A 27939-nucleotide genomic window follows, 5' to 3' on the forward strand; every position below is an offset into this window, starting at 1 on the left:
ATAATCAATATCTGCTGTAACTCAGTATTGTTGGGGGCTTTTTGGAGCTATTTTAAAAGAAAAAGCTAGTGAGCCAATGTCACAGCACAGCACTGTGGAAAACTCAATTTTACTTTATTTTTTTCCTCACTCCTGCTAAAAGCAGTGGAAGTGCCTCCTGCCTCCTTCAGAAAAAAATCCATAACCACATCCAGCCTAAATTCTGGAAAACACCTTTGCTTCTTGCTTAATAAGTGTCAAGTCCTCAGGTTGATTCCTCACGCATTAAGGACTTGCTTACATGCGAGTACACGCTTATCCTGTTAATGTCAATGCATCTTCAGACCCAGCACTGCAGCTAATCCATTCAACCATCCTTCCTCCCAGGAGGTGCACCAGCCAGCACACAAAACAAATTAGAGCAGTGACCCCTGCATGCCTTGAGTGAAGGAACCAGTCACTCTATTTCCTCTGACCTCCAGACTATAACTGCAGGCCAGAAGGCAGGCAGACAGACCCATGCCACCAGGAAAAACAGCTGTTGGCATGGGTCTGTCTGCCTGCCTTCTGGGGTCTGTCTACCTTCTAAGGGGTGAATAGCTGGACCCCAGGACTAGAATAGTCCAAAGTCATTTGATTTTCTGCCTGCTAAGGATCAAGTCATGCTCTAGAATTAAAGTGCATTCGTAAACAATTAAAAAGGATTCACAGATGGTAAACATATACTACAAACATTAAGTTAAAATAATATTAATTACCATAAACCTTTGTGGAACAAGTTATACAGATTTATGGCTATTCACAGACAATTTTGAAGGAACCCAATGCATGATTAGCCTTTCATATGCTGTGGATAGTTGGGAGTGAAATCCAAAATAACAGAGAAGTGGAGCAACCAGCAGAATACCAGACCAATCTCTGAAGATGGGACAGATCTGATACACACCCCTGTCCTTAGCAAGCTGCTCTCACTGCCTGTTTAAATGGTTCTCCAGGGCATATCCTGCCATTTGCTAATCTCCCTCACAGACACCGAATTCTCTCTGTTAACTATACAAGGCCTGGACACTAACACAGAACTCCCTCACAGAAGCTCTTCAAGGATCTGAATTTTTTATATGAGGGAAATACATCTTCATATAGCCACACGATAATTTAGCTTGGAAGGGACTCCTGGAGGTTACCTGGTTCAACCCCTACCCTACTCCCCTGAAAAGCAGGGGCAGCTTCAGATTTGCATGGTAAGAGTATGAAAACACTTCTGAGCGACATCTTGGTCTTATTCTGAAAAGGCTGAGATGATCCCTGCTCTTACAGGTCTTACATCTGCCAGGGAGTGAGTACTGTATCAGTAAGTTACTACACCGAGCATTGCTCATGTTTGTGTTCCAAATAAAGAACATGTGCCAGAGCACCTCAAAAGTCAGCACAGACCTATTTCAGCTGAAAAGACATTCAGTGTTACACAGATAAATGCACAGCACTTGCTTTGCAGGGTATTCTTTTACAGAACATGCATCATAAGCTGACTCGTTCGAGTAAGTGGACTGAAATGTGCCAGTACATGGCATGCACGGTAGAGTCAGGGGGTGTTGGCACTGCAGTGGAACGAGCTCCTCAGCACATACCTCTGGAGGTATGAGCATTAGCACAGCAAGCTTGTAGGGACTAGCACACAAAAAAACCACCAAACCAGGCAGCCTTCAGAAATAGCTGTGAGGTGGCATACTCCTCTTCTAACCTGTCATGATAGGAGTCATTTGGTCGGAGGTGGAGGTTTTACTGCCTTTAACTACCCCAAAGGACACACAGACACACACAAAAAAAAAAGGCTGTGGAAACAGTTAAGCCAGAACTATGATGATAAGGCAAGAGGCAGCAGGGAGGTTCAAGAAGGGCTGCTTTGACCAAACACACTTGACTTTAAATAGCACCAGCCTCAGTGGAGGCTGCAGCATTTCCATGTCAAAAGGCCCTGCATGCTAGGACCACTTCAGGACTGATTCCCAGCACTGGAGGTGCTCAATCACCTTTGAAGTCTTGCAGTGCTCTCTCCAAATAACCCTGCATCTTTTTTCCCCCTCCTCTCTGCCCCCTCTCATTCCTGCCATTCAATGGTTTGGTTCCCTCAGGCTGTCAGAACAAGATAGACTTTGTCTGCTTTGGTCTTGCCGACTCCTTGACTGGAATCCACTACAGATGGCTGTGTGTGTAAACTGCATGTGGGAGGGGAGAAGCGCTTGATGTCTAGACACTCCCACAGATTTCAACTTCAGGCTCCTTGGCAGTGCTCTTCCCCTGCCAAAATCTCCCAAGTGTGCAGATAGGGCAGTTGTGGCTGAAATGGGCTTCTAAATACCTTAGATGGGATAAAGAGTAAACAGGTCTCTTGCAGGACAGCACACAGGAGCTTTCCTCCCTCACATCTCACTGACACTGGGGGGGTGTAGAGTCCTGTATGTTCCTTTACAGTCTCCATAATGATGGCATCTTCAGTCTCAGGCTGCATTCACGCAACAGATTAGCTAACATAACAGTTATGTGGGCTGCTACTGGATCAAAGAGTGGATCAGCCTTTGAAAAACTAAAGGAAACAAACATTCTGCCACTCCTGAGGGAGCACAGACCCCAACTTCCCAGCAGCAGCAAGTGGAACACCATTAAATACATGTGCAATGGGCAGCTCTTCCTTGCATCTACTGAGGAGAACTCCTTCCATGTGATCTCCATCCTGCTTCACAGACCTCAGAGCCCAGACTTATCAGGGATGAGTCATTCCTAAAAAACTGGTACAAGCCTTGCAGCCACTGCCAATACCTGTGCAAGGTAGCAGAGCTTTCCACATTCTGCAATCTTCCCTGAAACATCTGGAGATACTCTTTTACTCACCAATGTCGAGGACCCTCTGCTTAGCTGTGTGCTGTCGAGAATGCCAGTATTTCCAGTATTTCAGCTGTTCATCTCTGTTTTTATCCTCACTGAAAACAACCATGACCACACTCTAAGAAAATCAAAAGAGCTTGCATTAGGTAATGGAATTAACAGCCAGAAACAAAAATTAAAATCTCCCCTATGCCTCTAACGCTGATGCAGTCATCACCCTCCCCCAGCACTTGGATGGCAGAAGATCACTGGGTTTTATTCCAGTCAGATATTGCAGTGCACTTAAAATCTCAGGGCAGAAGAAATGTAGTTTTGAAATAACGCAGGACCTGGGACTGTGCTCTTGATAGTCCAAATAAAATGTAATCGTATTCTTAGATTTAAGAAGTCTGAGTTGCCTTAAGTAAAAAGTGGCTGTTTCAAAGTGAGAGGATTCCAAATTCTAATTCTGATCCAAGTCCAGTCCAAGTGTTGGGAGTTCAGACTCCTTGTCACTCTGGAAGACGACATTGTACTGCAAAGGGATGTTTTGTTATGGAGCTTAAGCTCGTGGGCTAGAGGCAGGACACTTCCAGGTTTAGCACACACGGCCCGAATACTCTTCTCAGGAGACAGATTCTTCCATACCTGTACAGTAATGACAGGCTCAGCATGACTATTTACTGAGATTTGCTGAGCTTCAGTTCGAGTTCTAAATTCCCTTTGTTAAACTGTGATTCAAAGGAAAAAGATTGAAACTTTATGCAAAACTTCACACGAGTAATAAAGGCCTGTTTTAAAAAGCCCTGCTGCAGGCAAGCAAAAGAAACAACACAAAACAATGAAAGGATGCTCATACCAGGTAAAATGAAGTGAAAAAAAAATATCAGAACTGAAAAGAGAAAGATCACTTTTAAATATTTTCTTTTGTTCCCATTCTTCCTTTAACCCTGAGTCACCATGCTCACGAAAAACACCAACAAACTGTTTCATAAGCCAAGGAGTTGGGTTATGACTGATTCATGATCACCATCACAACCCTTGACGTGTTCTGTGACCTCCTCCATTCCACCTATAAAAGCTGAACATCATCACTGCATCTTCCACGTGTAGCTACTGCATGGGCACAAGGCAGCATATGCCGTGGATGAGTCCCGAGGTGAGCACATACATCCTGGCTGGCCATCAGGTATGTGCTAGCTGATGCACTAACCAGAACTGGCACCGCAGACTCTAGCTTTTCCACCAAGGACAGCATAAATCAATCTTTCTTCTGTGAACCACTTCCATGGAACTTGCAGAGCTTTAATACCTTCAAAACCTCTTGCCCTTCTGTCCAGGTTGCATGGGACTGGCAATAAATTGAACAGTCACTTAGCTGGAAGGCTGGCAAACAGAACACAATCGTGAAAATTGCATTTGGTTTCACAGCCTTCTGTAAACTGCACATCCTCCAAAAGAAATGGTCTCATCTCTCCTTCACAATTTCCACCCTTCTGCTGCCACAGCTTCAAGACTCAAGTGGCTGTGCAGTGAATCAGACTTATGAGGACTGGTTGTCAGCCAGACCGGCAAGCTCCTGACTCCTGTTTCAGCTGTACTGAAAGAGCTGGCACCACGAAGGGGGAAGGAACAGGTGGCTGGCAGGGAAAGAGACTTTTCACCAGCAGAAATCTTACATCAGCTTCAGCCAACAACGAAATGCCATCATCAGCCTCATGTCCTTAGGAAACCAGGCTAAAAATTACCTGCTATTGAAGTTTACAAACCATTGCCTCTCTTTAGGAAGAGTGTCTTTAAATGTCATGTACGATAGAAACGTCCAGGTGGTTGTGTGCTTCACTGCTCACCTTGACTTTGGTTGGTTCCTTCAGATAAAGTCACAACGTTTTTACAGTACTTCGTTTATTAAGATGGAAGCACTTTTGTGCCTTATACATACGCAGTCCTTCAGGCTTCAGGGTGAGATCTGCAGGGCAGCAACTCTGAAGCTCATTATTCATTCCAAGGTTACTGAGTTAAGATTTGCTTAATGAAAAACATTACCAGGGAAATCAGGAGGCCTGTTCACCAGGCAGATGTTGCTGAATACCGAGCTCCAGTTCTACCAGTGGAATCTAAGATGCAAATCATCCATTTGGTCATACTTCTGGGTGTATGTCAAGTGAGAGCTAACATTTATATGATGCAAGTGGTTTAAAATTAATGTCACAAAAGACGTCTTCAACTCTGCATTTTATCTGAAACACACTGGAAAGCAGCCACTGAAGCGCAGGTCGGCGAGAATGGACTTACATAGCAGATGTGAGCAGTTCTCCCATTTTTTTTCTTTATTCACAGCAACAATAAGTTCACCAATGTCAAGTGCAGTATCTGTGCAATTACCTTTCTGCCAAGCCATAAACTGAGACAGATACATATAAAATTGACTCATAAGATTACACTTTGGAAAAAACTGGATCCCAAAAATATTTGAGACCACCGTCATTACTATTACTCTCCCACCTTTGCATTAGGCATAAGACTAAGCTTGCTCTGTCCTCTGCCACAAGAAAAAGGTCAGTAACAACCAATCTACCACAACTAAATTTATCTGCAGTTTCATTCCCATCTAGGAAAGAAATTGGACTGTACCCTGACTTTGCTGATGGGATGCCGGAAGCATTTGTTGTCGCCCGTCTCGCTCAGGGTTATGGCATAGAACTGTCCTTTGTTCAGGTAGGTCATGGGCCCCTCCCCTTGCTTTTGACGCAGAGATTTGGTGGCTTCTAGTGTATACTGAAAAGTGCTGCTGAAAAGACAGGGAGAGAAAGACCAACACAATCCGTATCACTTTTCTCTTTGTCCCCATTTATTACCATTTCATGCATTGTATGAGCAAGGCATAAGATGCCAGTAGTAAAATTCCAAAAGAAGGTCACGTGGGTATTTAGAAATGCAATTTTCTTTTTCAAGTTCATCAGATCTGACAATCAAGCATAAAGCTATCCAGACGGTAAATCTCTCGGATCAGATACTACATCTTTACTTCCTCTGAAAAGAGCCATCATGAAGTAAAAGACTTTGTACACCAGCAGCGAGAGTGTCAGCTACCAGGAGGAACTCAGAATGATTTGCAGAAAATCAGCTACCTCCACAGACATTTAAACTTAGAAGTCACACAGAAAGAGAAATTAAAACAACAACCCCTCCCAAACAAGCAATAAAAACCCCATAAAAAAATTGCTGAGAGACAACATGCAGGGAAAGCCCAACTGCTACTTTCAGCACAGTGCAGAAAAGGAATACAAGCAGAAGGGACAGGAGGTTCATTTGTTTAAAGACAGCATGCAACCAGGGTTTTTACAAGCCTTTCTTTCAAAATTAATCAGCCAGAACGAAGCACCTACATTTAATTGTATCTGCAATCAAGTAACCTCCCTTTAGAAAAAAGCAAAAATTAGGAAAAAACCAAGTTTGGTCTTGTATTGTAAATCAGATTTTAGAAAAGACCCTCCTGCACAAAAAACTTTCGACCTTTAAAGCAGGTGTCAAACCCTGAAAAGTTAGTGCCTCTTCCAGCCGCTTCCTTCAATAAGGGACTTGAACAATAATCCAATAAAAATGATGCCTGGAGCTCCTCACATTCTCTTAAATGAAAAATGAAGTTAACCTTGCAGAATACTTCCCCTCTTCAAACTGCATTTGGTCACCACAGGAAGCTTAATGCAAGGAGTTACTTGCAGGACACCCTCACAAATTGGAGATATGGGGGAAGCATTTTCACACAGGTCAGAATCCAGCAAAGTATTTCAGCAGTGCTGGAGTAGAACCAAAAGGACAAATATGTTGGGGTCCAAAACAACAATGTATCCTTAACTTTCTAGTTCAAGCAAATATTCTGGATCATCATAACACTGCCATGGCAATATGGCAATAAGGGGAAGGACAAAAACCAATCCTAACTATCCAGTGTGGGGGGGAAAATCGCTAAAATAGATGAATAACAACTTTTAAGTCCCCACTTGAAGAGAAGGTAAAAAAAATAAAAATACCTGATACCCTGTCTTTCCAGCCAAAGGAAGATATTTCAGACATTTTAATATCAAATTAAGGCAATTTCTAAGTGTTTCTTAGCTTATAAATGGAAATGCAGTCATTTTTCTAGTTGCTGGGAGTTTACTAATCACAGCAAAACTAAGGTAAAAAGCAAACACTACTCTCTACCTATACAACCCACTGATGGCAGTGCCAGCACTTCCCAAATATGCAGCTGCTGCCCAGAAGCAGCTGGGAAGAAAGCACAAAGGGGACTGTAGTTCCCTCACTGCTGCCCGCCATGGTGCACGCTGCTGCAGCCCCTCTCTCCTACGTGCAAGAGGAAGAGAGGCTCTGTTGACACTGGCAAGTTGTACATCTCCATCTGAGCAGACTGAAAGAGCAGAACCTAGTGCTGCAGACCCAGCACCCATCCTGCCACAAATGCTTGACCTATGGATTTACCACCCATTAGTGGGGTAGGGGTGCAGGAAGCTCACATCTTGTGATTCAGTGCCACACAATGGGACTGCAAGTTGCATGCTGCAAGACTGCTGCATGATACATACACCAAAGCACACCGAGTGCCCTGGGAGATGCACCTCAAAACCTCCCACCAGACAGAGGGCCTACTGAGGATGTGTGCCAAGAAGGGCTTAGGATGAACCAAAGACAGACACACAGCGTCTTAACAGATCTGCCTGCAGTCTGTCACAGTCTGGCCTTCTGTTCCCTGGCACTCTGTATGTTTCAGAAAGACATCAAACAACCTAAATCCCAGAGACATACACCTGGCCAATCCTGCACTTTGTGTGGTACCACTTGGGAATTTTCTTGTTCCCAGCTGGCAATCAAAGCATGCCCTATAGCAGGAGGCTTACTAGTTCTCTTAAAACTTGTAACAGTCACTCCTGTAATTATAACACTATTCTGAATCTCACCATGAGTCTTAACTAAAGCCCCATGCAGTCATTAAGGAATCTTCTAACAGGCTTCCAATGACTTTCACATTCACCACTTTTTTCCAGTGTGAAGTTTTCCTTCCTGAGCACCTATCTCTCCCAGGAAACATGTGTTTCGTTTTGCTTAATGTGCACTTGTTCTAACATAGACCTGAGCTGCGGCACAAAAGACTCAACATCTGAGAACTGGTAACAATACCAGTGCTTCAAGAACCAAATTTATAAATATCCAGTGCAGTAAGCGAGCAGCCTTTACAAAATACCTGTTTCACATGTACTGCCTATATAATGACTCCATTCTGAGCTCACTGCAGTTAATGATTGTTTTAATATTCCTCAGAAAAGAGATCAAGCTGTATGGAACCTCCACTACAGAAGCATTCATATACCTACTCCAGGAAAAACATGCAGGCATGTTCCTGTTTCTAAAGTGACAGTAATCTCTCAGATACAAACAGAGCTATTCACAAGCATGAAGTGAAGCATCAGTTTATAAACTTTACTGATCACAGCCTTTATTCAAGTGATTCTGCAGGGTTTGCCAGTTCTACACATACATTGTTCCGTGCTTAGGGAGGACACTACTCCTTTTAAACTGCGATTTTTGAAAGACAAAAAGACAGAGGGTTTCCCATAAAACCTACTAAGAGTAACTAGAAAAAAGGGTAAAAATGAAGATGGGAGTTCGATAATCTGGAAGAGCCAATTCAGCCATCCTGGACATCTTCCTTGTGCATCCTGCTGTCCTCAAAGGTGGGGAAGATTTTCCATGGCCTGGCTGTCAAAGCTGTGCCCTGTTACCTCTTTAGCAGTTTCAATCTCACATATCTCTGGGGGTGCTTCAGAGGAGTTATTAACAACAAGGAGTTACTAAACAGTGCTGAGGGAAGATTTATTCAAGATTTATACCTTTCATTCAAGGTCAGGCTTGATGGGGCTCTGAGCAACCTGATCTAGTGAAGATGTCCCTGCTTACTGCAGGGGGGTTGGACTAGATGACCTTTAAAGGTCCCTTCCAACCTAATGCATCCTATGATTCTGTGATTCTATAAGAGAGCAGATGAAGACAGAAACTAGTCAGATCTGAAAGCTAACATGCACAGGAGAAAGGGAGAGTGATGCTGAGCAGCATCAAGTGAGGCCTGCAGGTGCCCCACAGCAACAAAAGGAGAGGAGAAGTGGACACAATCAGCCTCTCCCTGATACATTCCTACGTGATGCCAGTCAACACGTTTCAAAGCTTGTGTCATACCTTGTTTGTTCATAAATATATTCTTCAGCCCCCACTGACACACTGCGATACTTCTGAAAAATAAAAAAAAACAATTAAACAACAATTATATACAATTAAATACAATACCAAGAAAAACAGACCTCCCTGAGAAAGAGACCATCAACCATTAAACTCAAAATCCCTAAAAACTGGAGTGGACCCTACATGGTATTTACACTAGAATGGACAGAGATAGCTTATTTGTATCAAGCTTTTGGAGATTTTCATGATCTAATTGCTACAGGAATGTAATTGAAAATCATCTTCTGCCTTGTTAAACTCCTTGCCTACACATGAATATGTTCTAAAACAAGCCTGTAAAAACGTACCCCATCTCAGAGATGATCAGAGTTTTCTTAAGACACTTCATTTTTTGTTTTGTTTTACTTTATTTAGAAATGTATGTGTGGTCAATCCATCCTTCAGGCCTACAATGAAATGCTGATAAAAAATGTTGTTGCTATACTGTCTCTATTGAATAGGAGTGGCGATGCAGGCCACGATTCTGCCCGAGCTAAACACACACTTCAGATGAAAGGAGACCTACAGTCGCCCTTTTAAAAATGAGAACACACCTATCAAAACAAAATTATATCAAGAGTAGAATTCTGAAAATAAAATGAAATCTTTTTGCACAGAGGAGGCAAAGATTTGTACTCTGTCTTCCTGAGCAAACGAGCCCATTCGTGCTCTACTGCCACTCCTTGTCTGAAACACGGTTTTGCTGACATCTCTCAGATTCACTGATGGATCATTACTTTTAACCTCCAGGCTTTATTTTGTGATCACCAGTTAGCAATTAAAAGCTGTTTCATTTCCAGAAGTGTCAAGTCAGACAATTTTGAAAACAGTTTTTAATTTTACCTTACGCCCAGCTGCACCACAACAAATACACAGTCAGATACTAGTTAAGAGCAAAGGTATTATGCACCAGTTCAGAGTATTCCCTGAAGATCAGAAGTCAGGGATCCATTAGCAGTAGAACAGATAAGCTAAATAACAAATCTAACATCTGAGGGGTATTACAGCATGGGGTATTAACATGCCAGTCACACTTTATAGGAAGGCTAGAGGTTGACATTGACAAAACCATTCAGTTTACTTACTATCCTCAAAAATACTGTCTATACTGTAAGGGACTAATAAGTTAATTGCAGATACATAAGCATATGAAAGATGAGAAAGGTGTATTTATTTATGTAACTGTTAAAAGTATAGCCAAAGAGCATAGCAAGTGACTGGTCAAAGGGTCCACTACCACAGAAATCTATAAAAACTGAGCACTCTCTCAGAATAACAGAACTAAGTCGCTCAATGAATGTTTCAAGACAACTTCGAAGCACATGTTCATAACGTGGTTAAAAATTGCGCAGGCATCAGAGCAAATCTACTGTAGCCAAACCAAGCCATTCTCACCAAGAGAACAGGAAAATTAGTAAGAACAACTGTATTCCTCCTTTAAACAGTAATTTAGTGCAAGTTTCTCTTTTGGTACATTTTGACATTTTACTTTGTGCCCTCTCCACACCTGCTCCATACAGCTGTCCCTAAGCAGCGTTGAGTGAGGCTGCAGCAGGGTTTCCCACCCTGCTCCCATGCCACATGCATACAAGCGTCTGGGGCTGGAAAGCCACTAACAGCGGCACACACCTCACCTAACGGCTACAGACAGGGACCCTGCTACAGCTGCTTGTTCAGTATCCCTGTTAATAGGGGGGTGAAGACGGAGAGGAGTGAGGGCGGCAAACCATTCCACCCACTTTTGGGTATCATGGTTGAACTGCCTCTTCCTCCACAGACTGCAGAAAAGCCTAGATGACAAGTATCATGCCCTGTTATTAACCCATCATTTTAAAAGCCCATGTGACTAAGTATTACTATTGCACCAAAAAATAGCATAACACGGGGTTTGGCACACTAGATGCAAGTTCCCTCTTTGCCTCCAAGTTGAACAGCCCTGCACGTTCAGGAGCCCAGCACAGACCAGCTGTTTGAGTAGCTCTCAGGAGCGCGCCCAGAACAAACCAAGGTGAGAAACCCAGGGAGAGCCATGGTTACAGCACCACTGGACACACATAAAGAGCCATTTACCAGTACCAATGAAAAATAGCTGAAATGATGCAGAGCAGTGTTTCTAATCCATGATTTTTCAATGACAAGCTAGATTTCTTCATTAATTATTCATCTGGTTGACCTAAATGTGTTCTATATCTGAAAATGGATTTCACCTCCAGACATCCTGATCTTTGATGCTTCTGTGGAGACAATTTACTTTTCTATAATACACCTACACAAAGACACAGTAAATTTCCTACATATTCAGAGTAACTCAGCCTTAGTGTAGCTAGCCTTGTACTTTTGTTACATTTACAACTTCATAGAGTTGGAGGAGAAAATCCAAGAAGAGTTTTACCACCTAATACCTCTAACTATTTGCAGAGGTACTCTCAGCTTTAAGTAATTTTTATCTTTCTACATTTCTGGCTTGTTTGCATTATTCTGCAGCAGGGAAAAGCAGCCAGAAGGGTATTCACCATATTAAAGCCGACTTCATCATTGCTTTGCCTGAGCATAACAGTGTAAAATAGTTCCGAGGCAACTCCTCGTCTCTCTTCTCCTCATTCACCTAATGCTCTTCCTCACCTAATTCCACTAGTTCTACTCACTTGCCCATGTTCAGCTTCTCCATAAACTGCTTGGGTTTACCCAGCAGCAGAAGCTGATGTTGCCCATTTGCGTTTTCAGGAGAACTTGAAAAATTTCCCAGTTACAAAGTAGCTGCTATTTGTACTGTTATGAATAGTCTGAAGGCAGATCTTGTTAACTGATAACAGATTTTCTTTCAGAATGGCAACTATCCTCTACTTGACACAATATCCCAGAAGACAAAAGATCATTATTTATTATTCTCAGAGTTTCCAATAAACCACTTTAAAACTGTCTTCTGAAACACCTCATGATGCACCCCTGTAATCAGAGCACAGACTGACAGGAAGGCGGCAAGAAGTAGAGATTAATCTGTTGAAACAAGCATCACTGTTCTTGTAATGGCTCTCATGAACAGCGCAATCCCCTTATCTCGTTTACAAGCTCAAGCCTCCTTATCTTGTTTACAGCTTTTTATTGAGTTCTCAAATGTTATTTTGAGGGGGAAAACTTACTTCTGTTCCTCCATCTTTGAAGGTGTCGCTGTATGTACTGTCTGGAGTACTGCGCTGGTCATCTTTGAGATAATTTGTGTGGGGAGCAATGTTGGACACTTCATACGGTTCAAAGATAACCCCTCGGTGCTCCTCATTTTCTCCTCTGGCATAGTGTGCTTGTGGGGTCATAAAAACCGGGGTGAACTCCTCTGCTTTAACCACAGTCACTCCAGTCCCTGTGATGGGTGTCGAGCTCCCAGACACATTTGTGTTGTATTCCCTTTTGGACGACTCCAGTGGATCCTGGTTCAAGGAAAGGTTAACCGGCACAGTCTTCAGGACTTGCACGCGGTTCTCTCCCCCACTCAGATTACTCTGAGCATCCGTGGTATTCAGACAATTCCTGGGAGACAAAACCAAAAAAGTGTTATGAACCCTCCTGACAGAGTAAAGCTCCTCCTTAAATAGCATAATACTCTTAGATGGCAAGGACTGAGACCTTTCAGTTCTGATAAGCCATTGCCATAAGTAGTACCTTAACAACTCCTAGGCAAAAGACATCGTGAGGTATCGTCCAGAGCACTTAAACAGCTAGGGAAATACAATACATTTTATTTGGCCTATAATCAGTATGACATATTACAATAAATTCTGGGTCTGTGGGGCTGCTTTTGCCTTGGCCTATCAACTTGGATGCAACATCAATCCACTAGTGCAACAATCTTTAGGCACAAAATAAGCATAAAGAACAAGGCAAAAGGTATGGATCACTTACAATAGATAATTTGCATGTGAAATAGGCAGAATATCAACAGCAAAATTTGTACAGCCTCTTTCAGGCTGTTGACAGGACAGTACTGTGTGTAACTCTGTTACAAACACTCCTCTGAAAGAGCAAGCCCAGGAATCCCCTTTAATCAGAGTCAATCAGTAACTACAGCGGCTGCAAGGTAACCTCCAGCAGCATTCCCACCTCTAGGCGCGGTTGCTGTTGAAAGAAATCCCAGTGCTGACTGTAGCTGCACTGACACAAAATTGTTAGCTTGTAAAACTTTCAGTAGGTGTAGCACTGCTTTGTTTTCAACCCAGGAGATACCTTCTGACATTACAGCTCCTCTCTCTCGCTTTCCACCAAAGGCCAGTTGTGTCAAGCACGCTCCAGTTAGGAATTTTGCTGGCTTGCACGGAAGGAAAACTCCCTCAAAAAGTTTCATATTCTATTTTGAAACAGTGAATTTATACTACCACTACCTAATTAAACTTTCACCTTACACCGCCAGTGGAGACCATCCAAGGCCATCCCAAATTAGCTATGCCCAAGTAAACCTTCTACAGCTTCTCTCCACTATAATTCTACATGAAGACACCTTCCTAGATGTAATAACTTAGTTCTTTCCACATAAATATACACTGCTGCTTGTCCACAAGTATTAATAAGGCAGAACTCAGCTTCCTTGGACTCCTCAAACCACTTTTAGCCTGCAGAGAAAGACTGAAATCTGAGAGGAGCAAGAAAAACATTGTAAGCAAATGATTTTAAGAGTTACTTTACTTTTTCCTGGACAGACCATAAGCTAACTAAAACCTGTAACTCAGGTTACTGAGGCTAAACTGCTCATTTTGCACTCTAGAAGAAAATTGAAAGGAAAGCAGCCAATAGCCAACTGTCCATATAATGTGATTTTACTGATCTCAGCAACATGTTTAATACTGTTCGGTTTTGCTAAAAAATTAAAATTGAAAAAGAGCAAATTTTGCTTCCCAAAATAAGTCTTCAGTTTTTTAGCTTTTCAAACAAAACCATGAAGCCTCGGGCTATCATAGTTCCTTCAGTTCACAACTGATCAACACTGTTAGTAGCTGGGTGTATGACTTTGAATAATACTGTACCTTTTATCTTGGTCTTCTTGATTATCACTCACTTTGTTAACAGACAACAGCCTTTTATCTCTGGGAACCTGAGAACAACACCAGGCATGGGGTCAGGTAAATGCAACTGTCAGGTACCTGCAGCTTCAGACAGCTCTACTATAACAACTAGAAAAATGTAACTGTATCAGTGTTCACAGATGCTAGGAGCTGTTTTTCTCTGAGAGACTGACTGTGAATGGGAAGATAATTTCAAAAGGAAAAGGATGTAGTGATTGTTTTCTTTTCTAGTTCTTGGGCACACCACTCCAGAGCAGAACACTCTTCTATATGTCCTTATCTTTGTAATATGAAGCTAGGTCAAGCTATCTCAAAAATCAAAGCTTATATTCCCAAACACCACACAGATCACTGAATAATAAAAGATGGGAAGGAAGACATGATGCTTTGACGAGCTCTGCATGGAGACCCTCATAGCTCAGGGAAAACAGGGTTTTCAATTAAACCAAAAGCACCAGCTAAGCCACCTTCTCATAGAACAGTCTGGAGGGTGTAGGAGTTGTACCCAGGGGAATTACATGAATCCATCCCTTTCCTCGCAGGGGGACAGGTCAGGGGATGGTGGCATGTCATCAGAAAACACTGACTCCTGCTTTGCTGAGTGCACCAACAGCCACAAACAGTAAAAATTCAGTCAAAGCTGGCCCCTTGACAGATTCAGAACTGACACCAAGTGTCTTCCCAGATACCAGTTTCCTGACACCAGCCCAGACAGGATATCAGCTAGGGCAGAGTTGCCATGACTGTATTTTTCTCACTGAACCAGCAATTTGGGAGCTAAAACTTCTTAGGTATCTTCCACAAAAACAGGAATATCCATTCCATCAGAGCAGTTAACTCGGGATTAAACAGAAGGAACAGACCTAAGAATAAGCTCCAGCCATGCCTTTTATTTTTAAGTACATTAAAGAAATATCAGGAAAATATCTGAATTTAGAGGAAAAACAATACTACAATGCACTACAGTAGCCAAGGTTAGTTCTATCTGCAAGACAGTAGCAGAGTCAGAGGGTGCTAGCCAGAGGCTTTCCCCCTCTTAGGGACATCCTGCCTCCTCATCCTCATTAAGAATCCCGCTGGCTAAAAAGCCTCTTTCATATATTTTAGAAGTGGGAACCAAGCCACAGTTTGCACATGTTGATTCCCCTGCTAAGATCATATATTTATCCCTGAAGGAGGGTGTGTGTTTAGGGAAATACCACTACAAGAAAAAGAAGAAGGAAAAAAAAAAAACAACAACAAAGCAAAAAACCCTAACAGTTAAGTTCAAATAATTCCTATTGACTGGAAAAAGTACTTAAAGTTGCCCAGCATGTCAGAACAAATGAGCCAGATGACAAATAAGAGCGATCGATTCAAAACTCCAGTGCACTGGAAGTCCTCCTCTACATTTCTATGTTACGACACAGAGGTTTAAATTTGGTTTGAAATTCCTGTTTGAGAACATTAACAAGAGTTGCCCTTTTTTATCCCAGTTTAAGATAGAAATTGTTATGACTGAATGCTGGAAGTGGCCTTTGATATTAACACAGAGTATTCCATCTGAACCCAGATTTTTTTGCAACTGTCTGGTACAAAGAACAGACATGTTGAGAGGGAAAAGGGCTGTTCTCTGTTTTTGTTTGAAAAAAATCCAGCAGATTAATGAACTGCTACATACAATGGTATTAAGACAGAAGCCAATACTCCAGATGCTTATACACTTTCTAAATTTTACAAATCTACATTAACTTCACAGACTGTAGCACTGTGGTAACTGTCAAGTAGAGAAAAGGACCTTTCTTCTTTCTCTTTCTTTACTGACAAGACCACACAAAACCAAGGAACATCTCTTGAAATATAATCAATAAAAAAATTTTTTTAATATTTAACCGTAAGGTTGGTATATATGCCATCTTGCCTACATGCCCTTGTCCTCAACACTCATTTAATAATCATAGCAGAGATTAAAAAGAGCAGCCCATTCTCTAAAAGCATTTATACTAATAAACACTAAAAGCAAACAGGTTTAACTTCAAATTTCCATTCCTGCTACTTCTTCATAAGCTACAAGGGGAGCTGGCATTGTTCTGCTGGCTTTCACAGAAGGTCATCTGTCCAATGCAGGCATAGCTTGGCTTCTGGGGCACGGAGACAGCTCAAGTGAAACAGTTCCATACTTTAGTGCTTGGTAGGCAGCACAAGTTCTGTTTGCAGAGCACAAAGGGGTCAGCCTGGGTTTCAAAGTGAGATTTCTGCATTACCCAAAGATGCACCCTGTAGGGCTCTCCTTTGATTTCAGCAGAAATCTTGAACATAGCTCTATCTCAAAATTATTAAATATATGAAAAAGAAAGGCAGTATCAAAATGGTCGGTAAGCCCTGGCTTAGAACCTGACACAACCAAAAATGAGCATCAGTGCTTCCCCTGTAAACTGACTTAGATCTCTGTGTTCATTCCTGTCCTCAACCTTTCTATTTAGACTGCAAACTTCCAGTGCAAAGGCTAGACCTCATTGTATGGTATACAGCCCACTGCAATCATTATACAAATACAAATAACATGGGAAACTGTCAGATGAGAGATACTCCAGTTAAAGAGCAAACTAAAACATGTGTGGAATGAACCAGAAAAGCAGACAAACCTACAAGGGACAAGGAAGGCCTCCCTTTTTCCACTTTTTAAAAAACACTGCAAGTATCTGAGCACAAATAAGAAGGGGGCTAATTCATCTAATGTTCTTGCAAAGTAAGAGGAAGAACACTACACACTCAAAACAAAATCACGGCTGTAAATTTAATACAGGAATTCTGTTTTTTTCTCTCCAGAACTAAACACATCAAAAAAGCCTCATACAGGCTTCCTAAAACAAAAAGGGAGCTTGATGCAAGTGTTGGAGAGAAAACAAGATGCAGTGACTTCTGTCTTCAAAAACCGGCTCTTTTGATGCCTCTTAGAGCAGCGCCCTGCCAGTGCAGCAGGGAGGAACAACAACAGAGTTACCTACTTTATAATAGTCATACAATAGGCCAAGAGCAGCAGCACTGTCCTCATCCCCATTTATGCTCATCATAGCCTTGGTAGCTGCTGTTAGGGGGTTCTCCAAATACGACTTCCAGGCTTCATCTTCGCTGGTGTAGGCTCGTCTGGTGTTGAATGAAGTGTCATTTGGCACTAAGGCCACAAGTCGCTTGTTACTGCATAGACAGGAAGAATAAAATGGTGATCCAGGAGGGATTACTTTGTTCACAAGGCATGTTAAAGAACATCACATAGCTCAATGAACTGATACGATTACATCCAGCAGGCATCTCTCTATTAAAATCAGTATTTAACAGTATTAGGTATCTTCAGTACTTAACAAAAGAAATAAAATGTGTGCAGATCTTGTGATAATACTTCAAATGTATTTTTACTAATATACAGATAGAGCTATCAAAATACTTAAAAACTACTCGGAAATAAAAGCAGTAACAAGATAAGAACATTTTGCCCCAGTTTTTTTGCTAGATTTACACCCAATTAAGGAAAAATACATTGAACTAAAATCAGTTAGAATTAAGTGACTTGAAAGTAAAAAAAAGGACAGCTGTCTAATACTAATCTAACATTCCCCTAAGATGAGTACAGTTCAGTATTTAATAACTGGGTACATTCTACATATAATTGAGCTATTCTCTGCTTTTGGAATGCAATTTGTCCATAATTTCAGAGAGGTATTCTGTAATAGGACAAGAGCAATGGATCCCGTAGATGGAACAGAAGTAAACATATTTGGTCTCCATTCAGACTTTATCACTCACCACATCTAGTTACAGACCCATGGCAATACACACAAGACCATTAGTAAGTGGGATTTGAAGCAGAGCAGTTTCCTCCAGCCTGAAAGTGGTGCAAACTGACCGGTGCCTGGGTATATCACGAGAGAAGCTGCTGCACCACAGCTACGGCTGAAATTTCCAGTATACTGAAAACATAAGTGAAGATAATAGCCCCTGCTTTCGCAAAATGCTTGATACACTTATGGATAAAAGTGCTATGAAAAAAAAGAAAAGAATTGCATTCCTATTACACAAGATAGTAGGCAAACAGATTAGGCAGGGAAATAGTGGAGCAGGGGGTGTGCTGCTTTGCACATGTTGCAAGAGCGCGGTCAAGAATTGTGGCTCAGGTTACAAGGATCAGGATGAAACTTTTAAGACCTTACTCCTTAGAAATCTGAAAGCTGTGAAGATGGTGGAATAACTGAATATACTGATTTAACTGGCAAAACCAGCAGTTATTCACGGTGACCTTCATAAAACACTTCTTGCTATCTTCTACATAAAAACTGTTCATTACTCAGCCTCTCTTTCTCTCCCCTGCCTGCAGCCGTGCCAGCTCCACAGACCTAACCCGACCAACTGCCGTGGCTGCACAGAGTGGCATTCAAACACTGTGCAACCGAGCCCTTTATTTGATTTCACAAATAGGACTTGATAAAAGCACATTGGACCCACTCAGTAAAGGCTCTCAGACACCAGGATCACGTCCTGCCCACAGGGCCCCAAGCCGCAGTGACCAGCAGGCTGGGGCTTCGTCATTGCCTGAGTATAAACCTGCTCCGGTGTTTAAGGAAGAGGAAGGGGGGGGGGGGGGGGAAGGTGGAGATTATCATCTCTATGGTACAGAGCACTGTTTACAAGTTTCTTTATTTAATGAAAAACAAAATAATCCATCTGGTACATGCAGCACGGTTTTATGAGCTCAGTAGGGGAAGAGAGCAACCTGTAGCCTCGCACCACAAAATACAGCCACATTTACAGTTCAGATTATATTTTCCTTTCACCTAAAATATGTGGATTTTTATAAAAATCCTTTTTTTTCCAACAGCCTTTCTTTCTGCCTCACCTTTTGCTATCTCTCTCAAAGACTTTCGTCCTTTTTTCCACATTCAGATTTCTGTTGTTACAGGTTTGCTTCAGCAAGCAAAGCTGAGGAGCCCCAGGAAAGAGAGAACTCCAGTCCGCTTCCCTTTTCAATACCTTATTGTTAGCGACTCAAATCAGATTTGCAACAGCCCCGCTGTTTGTGCCAGAGCTAGCTGAGGGCCTGTTCCCACTCTGGAGTAGCCAATTCTCCCTGGCTCAGAGGCAATTATTCCAGGCAAGGATTCTCCTTTCCTCAACAAAGCTCCCCTTCAGCTAAACCTGGGCTGTTTCACCGCATGGGCGGCTGCCCACTGCACAGCACAGCACAGGGCTCGCTCTCCTTCCTGTAGCAATCTTCCCCTGCAATCAATAACCGCCTTTTGTTACTCGGAGTGCCCATAGCCATGCGGCAGTCGTAACCCATTTATGAGCGCTACGGGCAGACTGCGAGATGCCCTTTAAAAACACACCTTTTAGGAGCTGGGCTGTGCTTGTCTGCACAAATGCTGGGAGGGAGGAGTCAGTCTCTGCTGCTCTCACTAAGTCAAGGCAGTCTTAAAGCAACAAACAAGAGTGCTGTCCTTTGGGGTGTTGTATACGGTTGTGCTGGGGAGAAGCTACAGCAAAGGGGATAAATGCTTTAGGAACAGCCACTCAGTAAGTAAACAGTCTAGACAGCTGGAGAGGCAGAGGTGCACAGAACCAGAGTCCTCAGCACCTCCCTAACCTCCCTTTTTTCTCTAAAACCCAGGCTTTCACATTTAAAAACTAAATATCCGTCTCCTCTGCCTTGAGAGATGGTCTGCAGCATCATCAACTGACACTCTCATCGTGTTTACTCTGCAAACAGACTGAAACAATAGCACTAAGAAAAATAAAAAACTTCCTCATCACCCCCATCCCTGTAATCAGCTCTGTGGGAGGTTAATGGTCAGACCTAATTATCATGACTTAACAGGGTCAATCATTTCAAAGATTATATCCAAATCGGTCTGCCAAAACAACTGCACTCCCTTTAGGAAATCTTCCCTATTGATTAAGGTCATTTGGATAGGAGGGAGGGTTTCTCTTAAGAACTGAGGTTTGTCTGTGCACAAGCATTCCTTTTCCTTTTTCATGACCGCTGAACTTCCCGGACAGTTTCACCCAAGTGTCACAGAAGTGTAGTAAAGTCCCCCTAACCAGAGGAGCTCAATATTTTATATTTTAATATATGCCAAGAAAACACAACCTCCTGAGCAAGGCTCTGCACAGGTAAGCTCCCCTGGTCCCACCAGGCACCCTTCCATGCCAGGGCATCCCCAGCTGTTCCAGCTGTGTAACTGATAACAACAGGCAGCTGCTTGGTGAACAGTAACTCCAGTGGCACTTGGACCAAGGGCAAGGCAAAGGGTGACACTCACAAGAAAGCATTCCCACTGGAGACAGCTGCTCTCAACGCCCTACCTGTGAGAAAAGCCTTAGGTGGAGCCTGCAATCAGCAACACATTTACAAATCTTATCAAAAGTTGCAAGTCCATCCCATCAGTGACCACATTCACAGGAATTAAGGGAGATGGGTGAAGATTGCAAGTGGAAGACTCCCATTCAAACTGGCCAGCAGTATCAGCAGATATCCACTGTAGCCACAGGCACATCTTCTCAAGCAGCCGGCAAGGTGTGGAGAACAAGCCCAACCCTGACAGTGCCCATTCCTCACTCGGGCTACCCCTCCTCCAGCAGGATCAGTCAGGATGTGTGCTAACCAGAACACGGCCGGGAGCGACATGTCTGTACAAAGCACACCACAGAGACACAGCATAACAACTGAGGGCACTCTGTGCCTAAAAAGTACCTTTCCTTTCATGCCATTAGCTGAGCTCCTGTTTTCCAGAGTTATATTAGTTCTGCATCTGGTAAACTGACATTATTTGAATTTATTTAAAATTAAGATTCTGGAATTTTATAAAACACTGTACAAGTGTAGCATACAGACACGTCCAAAACTCTGCTCTTTCCATTTCAGTGACTGCAGTGCAAGGTAAATTGGAGAGGTACATTGTACTTAGTGTCAATAAATTAGTTGAATGGAAAAGGCTGGACTTTTCAAGCTCTTCTTCACATTAATGAGCTTCCACAGTCAGCACTTGGGGCTATAAAATCTTACTGCAGGCAAATTCTCACACAACTTGATGCAGTTCCTGAATTAGCTTACACAGAATCAGAAATGCCCATTAACACATTCATGAACAATGACAAAAAGTGGTCATTTTTCTTCCCTTTTATTCAGACCCAAGATTTCCTGCCAGCCAGGCCCTCTCAGCCAGTTTTGTTGCTCAAGAGCTTCCTGTTGAATTGGCAAAGCTCCTGCAGTCCTCAACCTCTTTGCTGACTTTGCCACTGAACTAAAGCAGACCAATGCAGCCAAACTGTATCCAATACAGCTACAACCCAATCTCCTCCATCGCACACTCGGCATTATGACCTGATCCAGTTGGTGTTAGTGGGCAACAAGGTCTTGTCCTGTCTCTGTCCCCCGCCCCCAGCTTTTGCATTGCCCAGGAAACCCACCCATGAAACACCAAGTTAGAAGTGCCAAGGTGGGCACCCTGCACAGGCATTTCTTGAGTTTTTTTATTGTTTTTTTTGGACATTGCATTTGTTTTTTAAAAAAAACTTTAATAAATTTTTTTTTAAAGTAAGAATAGAGGTGCTCCATGCATAACCCTGCAGACTTCTTAGCTCCCTACATAAGCATTAGGGCTTCCTCCTCCCTGTGCAGGCTAGGAGCTGGATGGGAATACAAGAACACGTGTATGAGACAGCACAAGAGAGGGAGGAATCCCTGTTCCCACGTTTCCACCCAGGCCTGAGCCTGCCTGTTCTTATGCCTGAGAGACAGGAATCACACAGAATGCCAAGCACATCTGCACAGCATCCTCTGCAAGCTGTCCCTTCAGAAGAAGTGGGAGGCGTTGGTCCATACAGTTGTTATAAAGCACACAAAAATTTGAGCACCATATAACTGGCAAAGGCAAGACAGACTCATGTCATCCTGGCTCCCAGCCCAGCATGTCAAGGCCACAGGATATTTATCATAAGCTCCTTTTTTCTTGGATAAGAAAGCACACAGGGCAACTGCTTGCAGTTGGGAATCTCTGGGAGAAATACAAGCTCTAGAACAAGATGCTAGCCAAAAGGACTACTTTATATGTTGCATGCAGACAACGCACTCTTTTGTCTCGAGTTTCTGATCCCTTAATTGTTCAGATCAGAGATCTGGCTTAAGCATGCTCAGTGACTCAGTGTGCTATGGGAAGAACACCTGCCCCCTCAGTGCAAAGTAAGAAATGGGAAACTTCAAGAACACCAAATCTCATTTTAGTATGACAAAATATACAGGACCATGCTCCAGCCACATCCAAGAGCTGGAAAAAGAGCTGGAGTTCCCACTGCAGTTTTGACATAGCTAAGGGGGTCTCCGTGTGTGATCATTGAGAACTTCCAGTAGCTCTAAAGCCCTTTTAAATTTAGTTCACACTTACAAAATTTGTCAGTTCTGCTAGAAGGCTACTGTGAAACAGATTGAGAACAGATGTGCACACGTACAATTTGTCTTACAACCACTCTATATACATACGAATTCACAGGCACAAAAAAGAACTACTATGACCATTTAAAAGGCAGCTAAGGACAGATCACACAGAAGCTACATAAATTAACAAAACTTTAGATTCCAGACCATAAATTTTTGCCTGTGTTTACTATACAGAAGTATAAATCAAAGCTAGCCCTAGTGCTTGAAACCATTTGTTTTAAAGAATCTAAGGTTAACCCATACTTACTACCATCAGCATACTGCTTTGCCTAGACATAAAAATAAATAAATAATTTTTAAAAAAACCAAAACAAAACAGAAGACCCACTGGTGATTCACTGCAAGTTTTATTTAGGAAAAAAAAAAAAAGACTACTCAGGATTTATTGCCAAGAGCATAATTAAAAAGCCAGCAACATTGTTGTTTCAATTAGATAATAGTGTTCCGTTAAAACTACAAAGGAGCATAAATGTTTAACGAACAGGAAAATTATGGCCCATGTGCCTTGGTATTTTGTCTTTCATAGCCGACAATCACGTAGTTCCCAGGGCTACAAACAGGTCTCCAAAATGCACTTAGCCCAATCCAGAGAGCACAGAAACATACAAATGACCTGAGACTGAAGGAAAAATCAAAGCATTCAGACCACCAAGCAACCAGAAGATAAGATGCCCTCTGGCCCAGCCAGCAATCCACACCAAGGAAAAAACTCCCATTAAAGAGGTTGAGCAATTTTGCCTACTCATGAACACAGGCTTGGGACTCTTGCAATTTTGGGACAATTATTCCTTTTGAGCATAAGACAAATCTGAACAAGAGTACACATGTTAAATGACTAAAAGAAATTACTTTTCCTTTGCAAAACAAAATACTTTGAGAGGAAGTAAAGTAACACACTGAGAGCAAAAACAGTGAAGAGCAAAACAAACGAGTTCAACAATTAGATGCCTACTAGAATTTTTATTTGGTTTTACTTAGAACCAAAATAACTTGAGCATGTAATAGTGATTAAAAAGATTAAAACAAATAAGTGATTCATTAACACTGACAACAAATATTATTAACTATGCCAAAGTGGAGGTACAAAAAAAAAAAAAAAAAAGGAGGAATCTGACACAAGAATTAATACATGCAGTAAAGTGTACTGAGGACTGGTTCAAGTAGGCAATTACTGACCCTAAAACAGACTTTTTAAACCCATGGGTTCAAAGACTTAAAATTAAAATATTATGTCTACTGGATAATCTTTTGTTACTAGAGCACTAAGTAGCCTGTTGCCTTTTTGCTGTTGTTGCTGTCTTAAAGCCAAGCAGAAAAGAGCCTTAAAAAAGGCTGGTTTCAGCATATTTGTAAAGACAAATGACATCTCAAAACCCAAAGATACTCTGGAGCTCACAATATTCCTGCAGTGGCTAAACAAACTCTATCAAAATTAGCATTTTCTTACTAGCTTCGTTCCACACCACGCTCTGTTTTGCTAAGAATCATACCTCCAGCATGCATAGCACCCAAGGTTATTTTAGCTGACCTGAAGCAGCCAGCAGTAGGCTTTAAAATTAAAAACAGGTCATGACAAGGCTTCCCAGACCTGCTGCAGTTTAACCTGACCCTTGACCCTATAGCCCTTATTCATTCATTACTTCCCCAGAGTTAATGGAAATGGAATAGTTACTGCACTGATAGCACTGACTGCTGGGGTTTTTTCACAATACAAAATCTTTTACACAATCAGAAGGAAAACCTGAACTCACCAACTGAGCGATCCTGGAAGTAAAAACAAATATTTAAAGAGAGACACATACAACCCCCTCCAAGTTACTTGATGGAACAACTAAAATAGAGTTGGGCAAGATGCCATTATCTTCCACTATTAGGAAAATTTAAAAAAAATCTACAGATCTACATAATCTTTGTGACTGGAGACATATTCTCGAGTTACAGGTATGTTGCAATATTTGACTTCTCCACAGTTCACGTGCAGTTTCCTTGGTTAAATATTTCATAAGCATCAGTTCTTTATGAAGTTAGCACCATCAAAGAATAGGACAGTGTCCCGGTTATAGTAGGATGTGTGAAATAATTAATTATCTTCTTTTAATTAGCTACGACTGTCCCAATCACTGATTATGAAGATTCATCCTAGGATGAATTCCTAGATCAGCACTCAAAAGTGCTGTTTTGTATGTACGAGCAAAAAAGAGCAGCTTAATTGTCGGCTCCATAACCATGGGAAAACAGTATTTAAAGTAACCATCAACGGTCGGCACTGGATTAATATTTGTGAAAATATTTGACAAGGAATGTCAACTGGTGTAATATCATTTCCCCTTCAGATGTCCCTGCCAAAGGAGAGCAACAATATTCCTGCTGACCCGTCCACAGGGAGAGGTTACGCGATCATCACTATCAAGTTAAGAGACCTGGGAAAATCCCCTCCCTTCAGTTCTGCTTTCATCTACAGGCTGGCCTCAGACTTCAGCACCTTCAGACAGCAGTGTTACAGGGAGACATAACCACTCCATACCCTTACTCCTCTCAGCTAAGCTCAGGGTTGCAAGTTCTACGAGGTTCTGAACAGTGATTTTCCACCTCCCTTGCGAAGAAATGGTTTTCTGGGGAACATCCATGACATCGTGCCTGACATTTGAAAAGTGCAAACACTAAACACCTCTAATTCCTGCCTCTCTATTCATTCCCAAATAGCACTGTGGAAAATTCATCGCAATGGATGCCTTAACCATTCAGTGGTGTAATAAATGAATATGAGTGCTCTGTGACCTAACTGCCACTCAAAATCTGCTGATGAGAAACACAGTCAGCCCATAAGAGAAAAAATTACGAACAATTCACAGAATCACACTGTAAACCAGAAACGCCCTTTGTTGTTACAGTACTAGATGCTTAAGTTAAATATTATGAAAGCAGCATCTACACGTACACACTGAGGAAGAAGTAGGAAACCAGGGCAGAGTTACTCTGTGAAAGAGTCCAAGATCAGCTCCTGCCACAGACACTATCAAGTCGCGAGCTGGATGTGGACGTGCTTCCACTGACACACAGGAGCAGGTCTGAACCCATTCCCACCTCCCAGCTCGCTCCTCCCCTGGGTTATTTACCCACAAGCACATGCTCAGCTGCAGACCAGGCTGCCCCGAGTGCTCCTTAATGCGGTCAGCCCGAGCACGCCCCAGCCCCTCCGCCTGTGTCCCAGGTACCTCTTACACATACAGGATGTGCTGGGAGCCCGACCGACAGGCTGCTGGGTGTCTTGCAAGAGAGCCACAGCAACCAGCACGCTCAGGCCTGTTACCAAGCCCGCTCTTCCCATAGCTGCAGTCCCAGCCTACGTGGGATTCACAACTTTACACCACACCAGGAGCAGCAGGGACACAACTGTGGCATTTACCAGGCAGGTCTCAAGTTATACAATTGCTGGTCCTCGTTCACAGAAGTGAATCTCTAAAACCCTTTCTAGTCTGACAGGTACTGAGGACACCTGTTAGTTTCACTGATGCACTAACAGCCGTTAATCTGGAGTTCTGTGATTTTTTTGTCCTGTATACTACAGTACAAACAACTTGTAAGCCTATAAATGCAGAAGTGAACCCTGGAATCATGTTTACGTCCTGCAATGGGGATGTTCACTCCCTCCTCCTTACTTTACGATCCCCCTCCCTGTCTCTGTTCAATTCCCAGGGTCCCCTCGTGATGGCTGTGGGATTTGGATGGTAAAAGAAGCAGCTGCATGGACCTCCAAAATATTCAGAGGCAGGGACACACATTTCCTTCTACAGAGGCTCTAGTTTGAGCAGTCCTGTCTTTAACAGCTGCCATTTGTTTGCATCCCCTCTGCATATGAAGAACCCAGACCAATGAAAAATGGGTGTTAAAAATAACCTCCATGAGATCAGGCTACTCTCAACCCAACACTCCTCTGAGCCATTCTCTGGCTGCACAAACAGCTCTACTGACACAGCTGAGAGGGAGGGTGGAAGAAGTGGCCACAGGCTGCTTAAATCAGTACTACCTCCAAAAGATGCATGTGAACTCACCCCTTATCTCTTCTGACCCATAGGATTTTGGAAGCAGACCCAGCTTAGGCAGAAAGACTAAAGAGAAAGACAGGGAGATATGCACACTATCTTAAGGATAATCTCCCCTTCCAAGCTCCTCAGTTAGCATTAGAATCAAGTGACTTTTTCTTTAGCATTTCCACTTGACTGCCCACCTTCATCCCTTAAAGCTCATGGTGCAGGTAGAACTGCAGCACCCCTGTCCCTCCTCCCTCAAAAGAGGGACACAACAGGCAGCCCTGCAGAGCCAGTGTGCAGTGGTGTGTACCACCTCTCCAGAAAAAAACGGCAAAACACATTGGAAGATGAGAAAGGAACATATTTTTTCGTGTTTTCTATATGCCTTCAGCTGCCTAGTCCTCTACTTCAGCACTTTACCAGCACGAACCCCGTAAAACCATCGCCAACGACACTGACAAATTAACTGACCTCAAAATAACGAGCTTCCCTCTCCAGTCCTGCCCACAGGGAAGATCTATTTTTAAGTAAAAGAAAGGCCATGTGGAGAATAATGTTGTACTCTCCAGATTAGGTTTTAATTGGATATAATCAGAGCCTGAAAAAAAAACAAACCCAACAACAAAAAGCCTCCCCATGCAAACTCCCTCCACCAGTCTAATATCTCATTCCACCTGGCCATCTTTTCTGAACACAAATATATTTGCCTTCTCACATTACACTTGTGTACAGAGAGCCCAGGGGATTTCTTTACTTTTTATTTCCTTTTCAAACTCTTACCTACCATCTACAAATTTTCTAAACACCTTAACCAGAAACAGATCACACGCATACCTGGAACAAGGAAAGTGCTGTTGCTTGAGGAAGGTATGTGCTCTGCAGTGCTCCTACGCAGTGGTAACACAGCAGCACCACACAGAGCAGAGGATGAAGGGCACTAAAGCTCCAGCCTCAGTAGTTTACACCTATGCCATACTCTTGTGAAGGAACGATAGTCCTGTAGCTTATCCAGTAGCATCCTGGACCCAGAGGGGAAACAAAGTGTTTGTGTTCAAAGCTGACTGCAGTACAAAGTTGCTCCTTCTCCCATGCCCATATGCCCTTCCTGTCCCCATTAACTATGCTTGATCTGCAGCAGCCCAGTTCCAGACTCCTTGCTAAACTACTTATGGGCCCCTTCCACCACCTTCGTGCAGTTCTGGAACTGCCCGTTGTTTTGGGATGCCCTCAGCCACTGCTTCTTGTCAGCTCTTTTGCTGTTAATCTGGTTCCCCTC

At 42.6% G+C, this 27939-nt stretch overlaps 1 protein-coding gene across 1 annotated transcript in view; it reads right to left on the reverse strand.

Moving 5' to 3' along the window:
• The window catches only part of GRHL2 (grainyhead like transcription factor 2), a gene marked incomplete at both ends in the record, with an annotated part of 52668 nt that extends 33189 nt beyond the window's left edge, over positions 1-19479 (reverse strand). Inside the window, 7 exons of the mRNA XM_084280261.1 lie at positions 2869-2980; positions 5476-5632; positions 9073-9125; positions 12255-12639; positions 14127-14194; positions 17153-17342; positions 19349-19479. Coding sequence (XP_084136387.1) covers positions 2869-2980; positions 5476-5632; positions 9073-9125; positions 12255-12639; positions 14127-14194; positions 17153-17342; positions 19349-19479 — 1096 coding nt within the window. The remainder of the gene's footprint in view (positions 1-2868; positions 2981-5475; positions 5633-9072; positions 9126-12254; positions 12640-14126; positions 14195-17152; positions 17343-19348) is intronic.
• Between the last annotated feature and the right edge of the window lie 8460 nt (positions 19480-27939).

The sequence above is a fragment of the Gallinula chloropus genome (genome assembly GCF_964237585.1).
Source record: "Gallinula chloropus genome assembly, chromosome: 2".
In the NCBI taxonomy this organism is placed as follows: Eukaryota; Metazoa; Chordata; class Aves; order Gruiformes; family Rallidae; genus Gallinula; species Gallinula chloropus.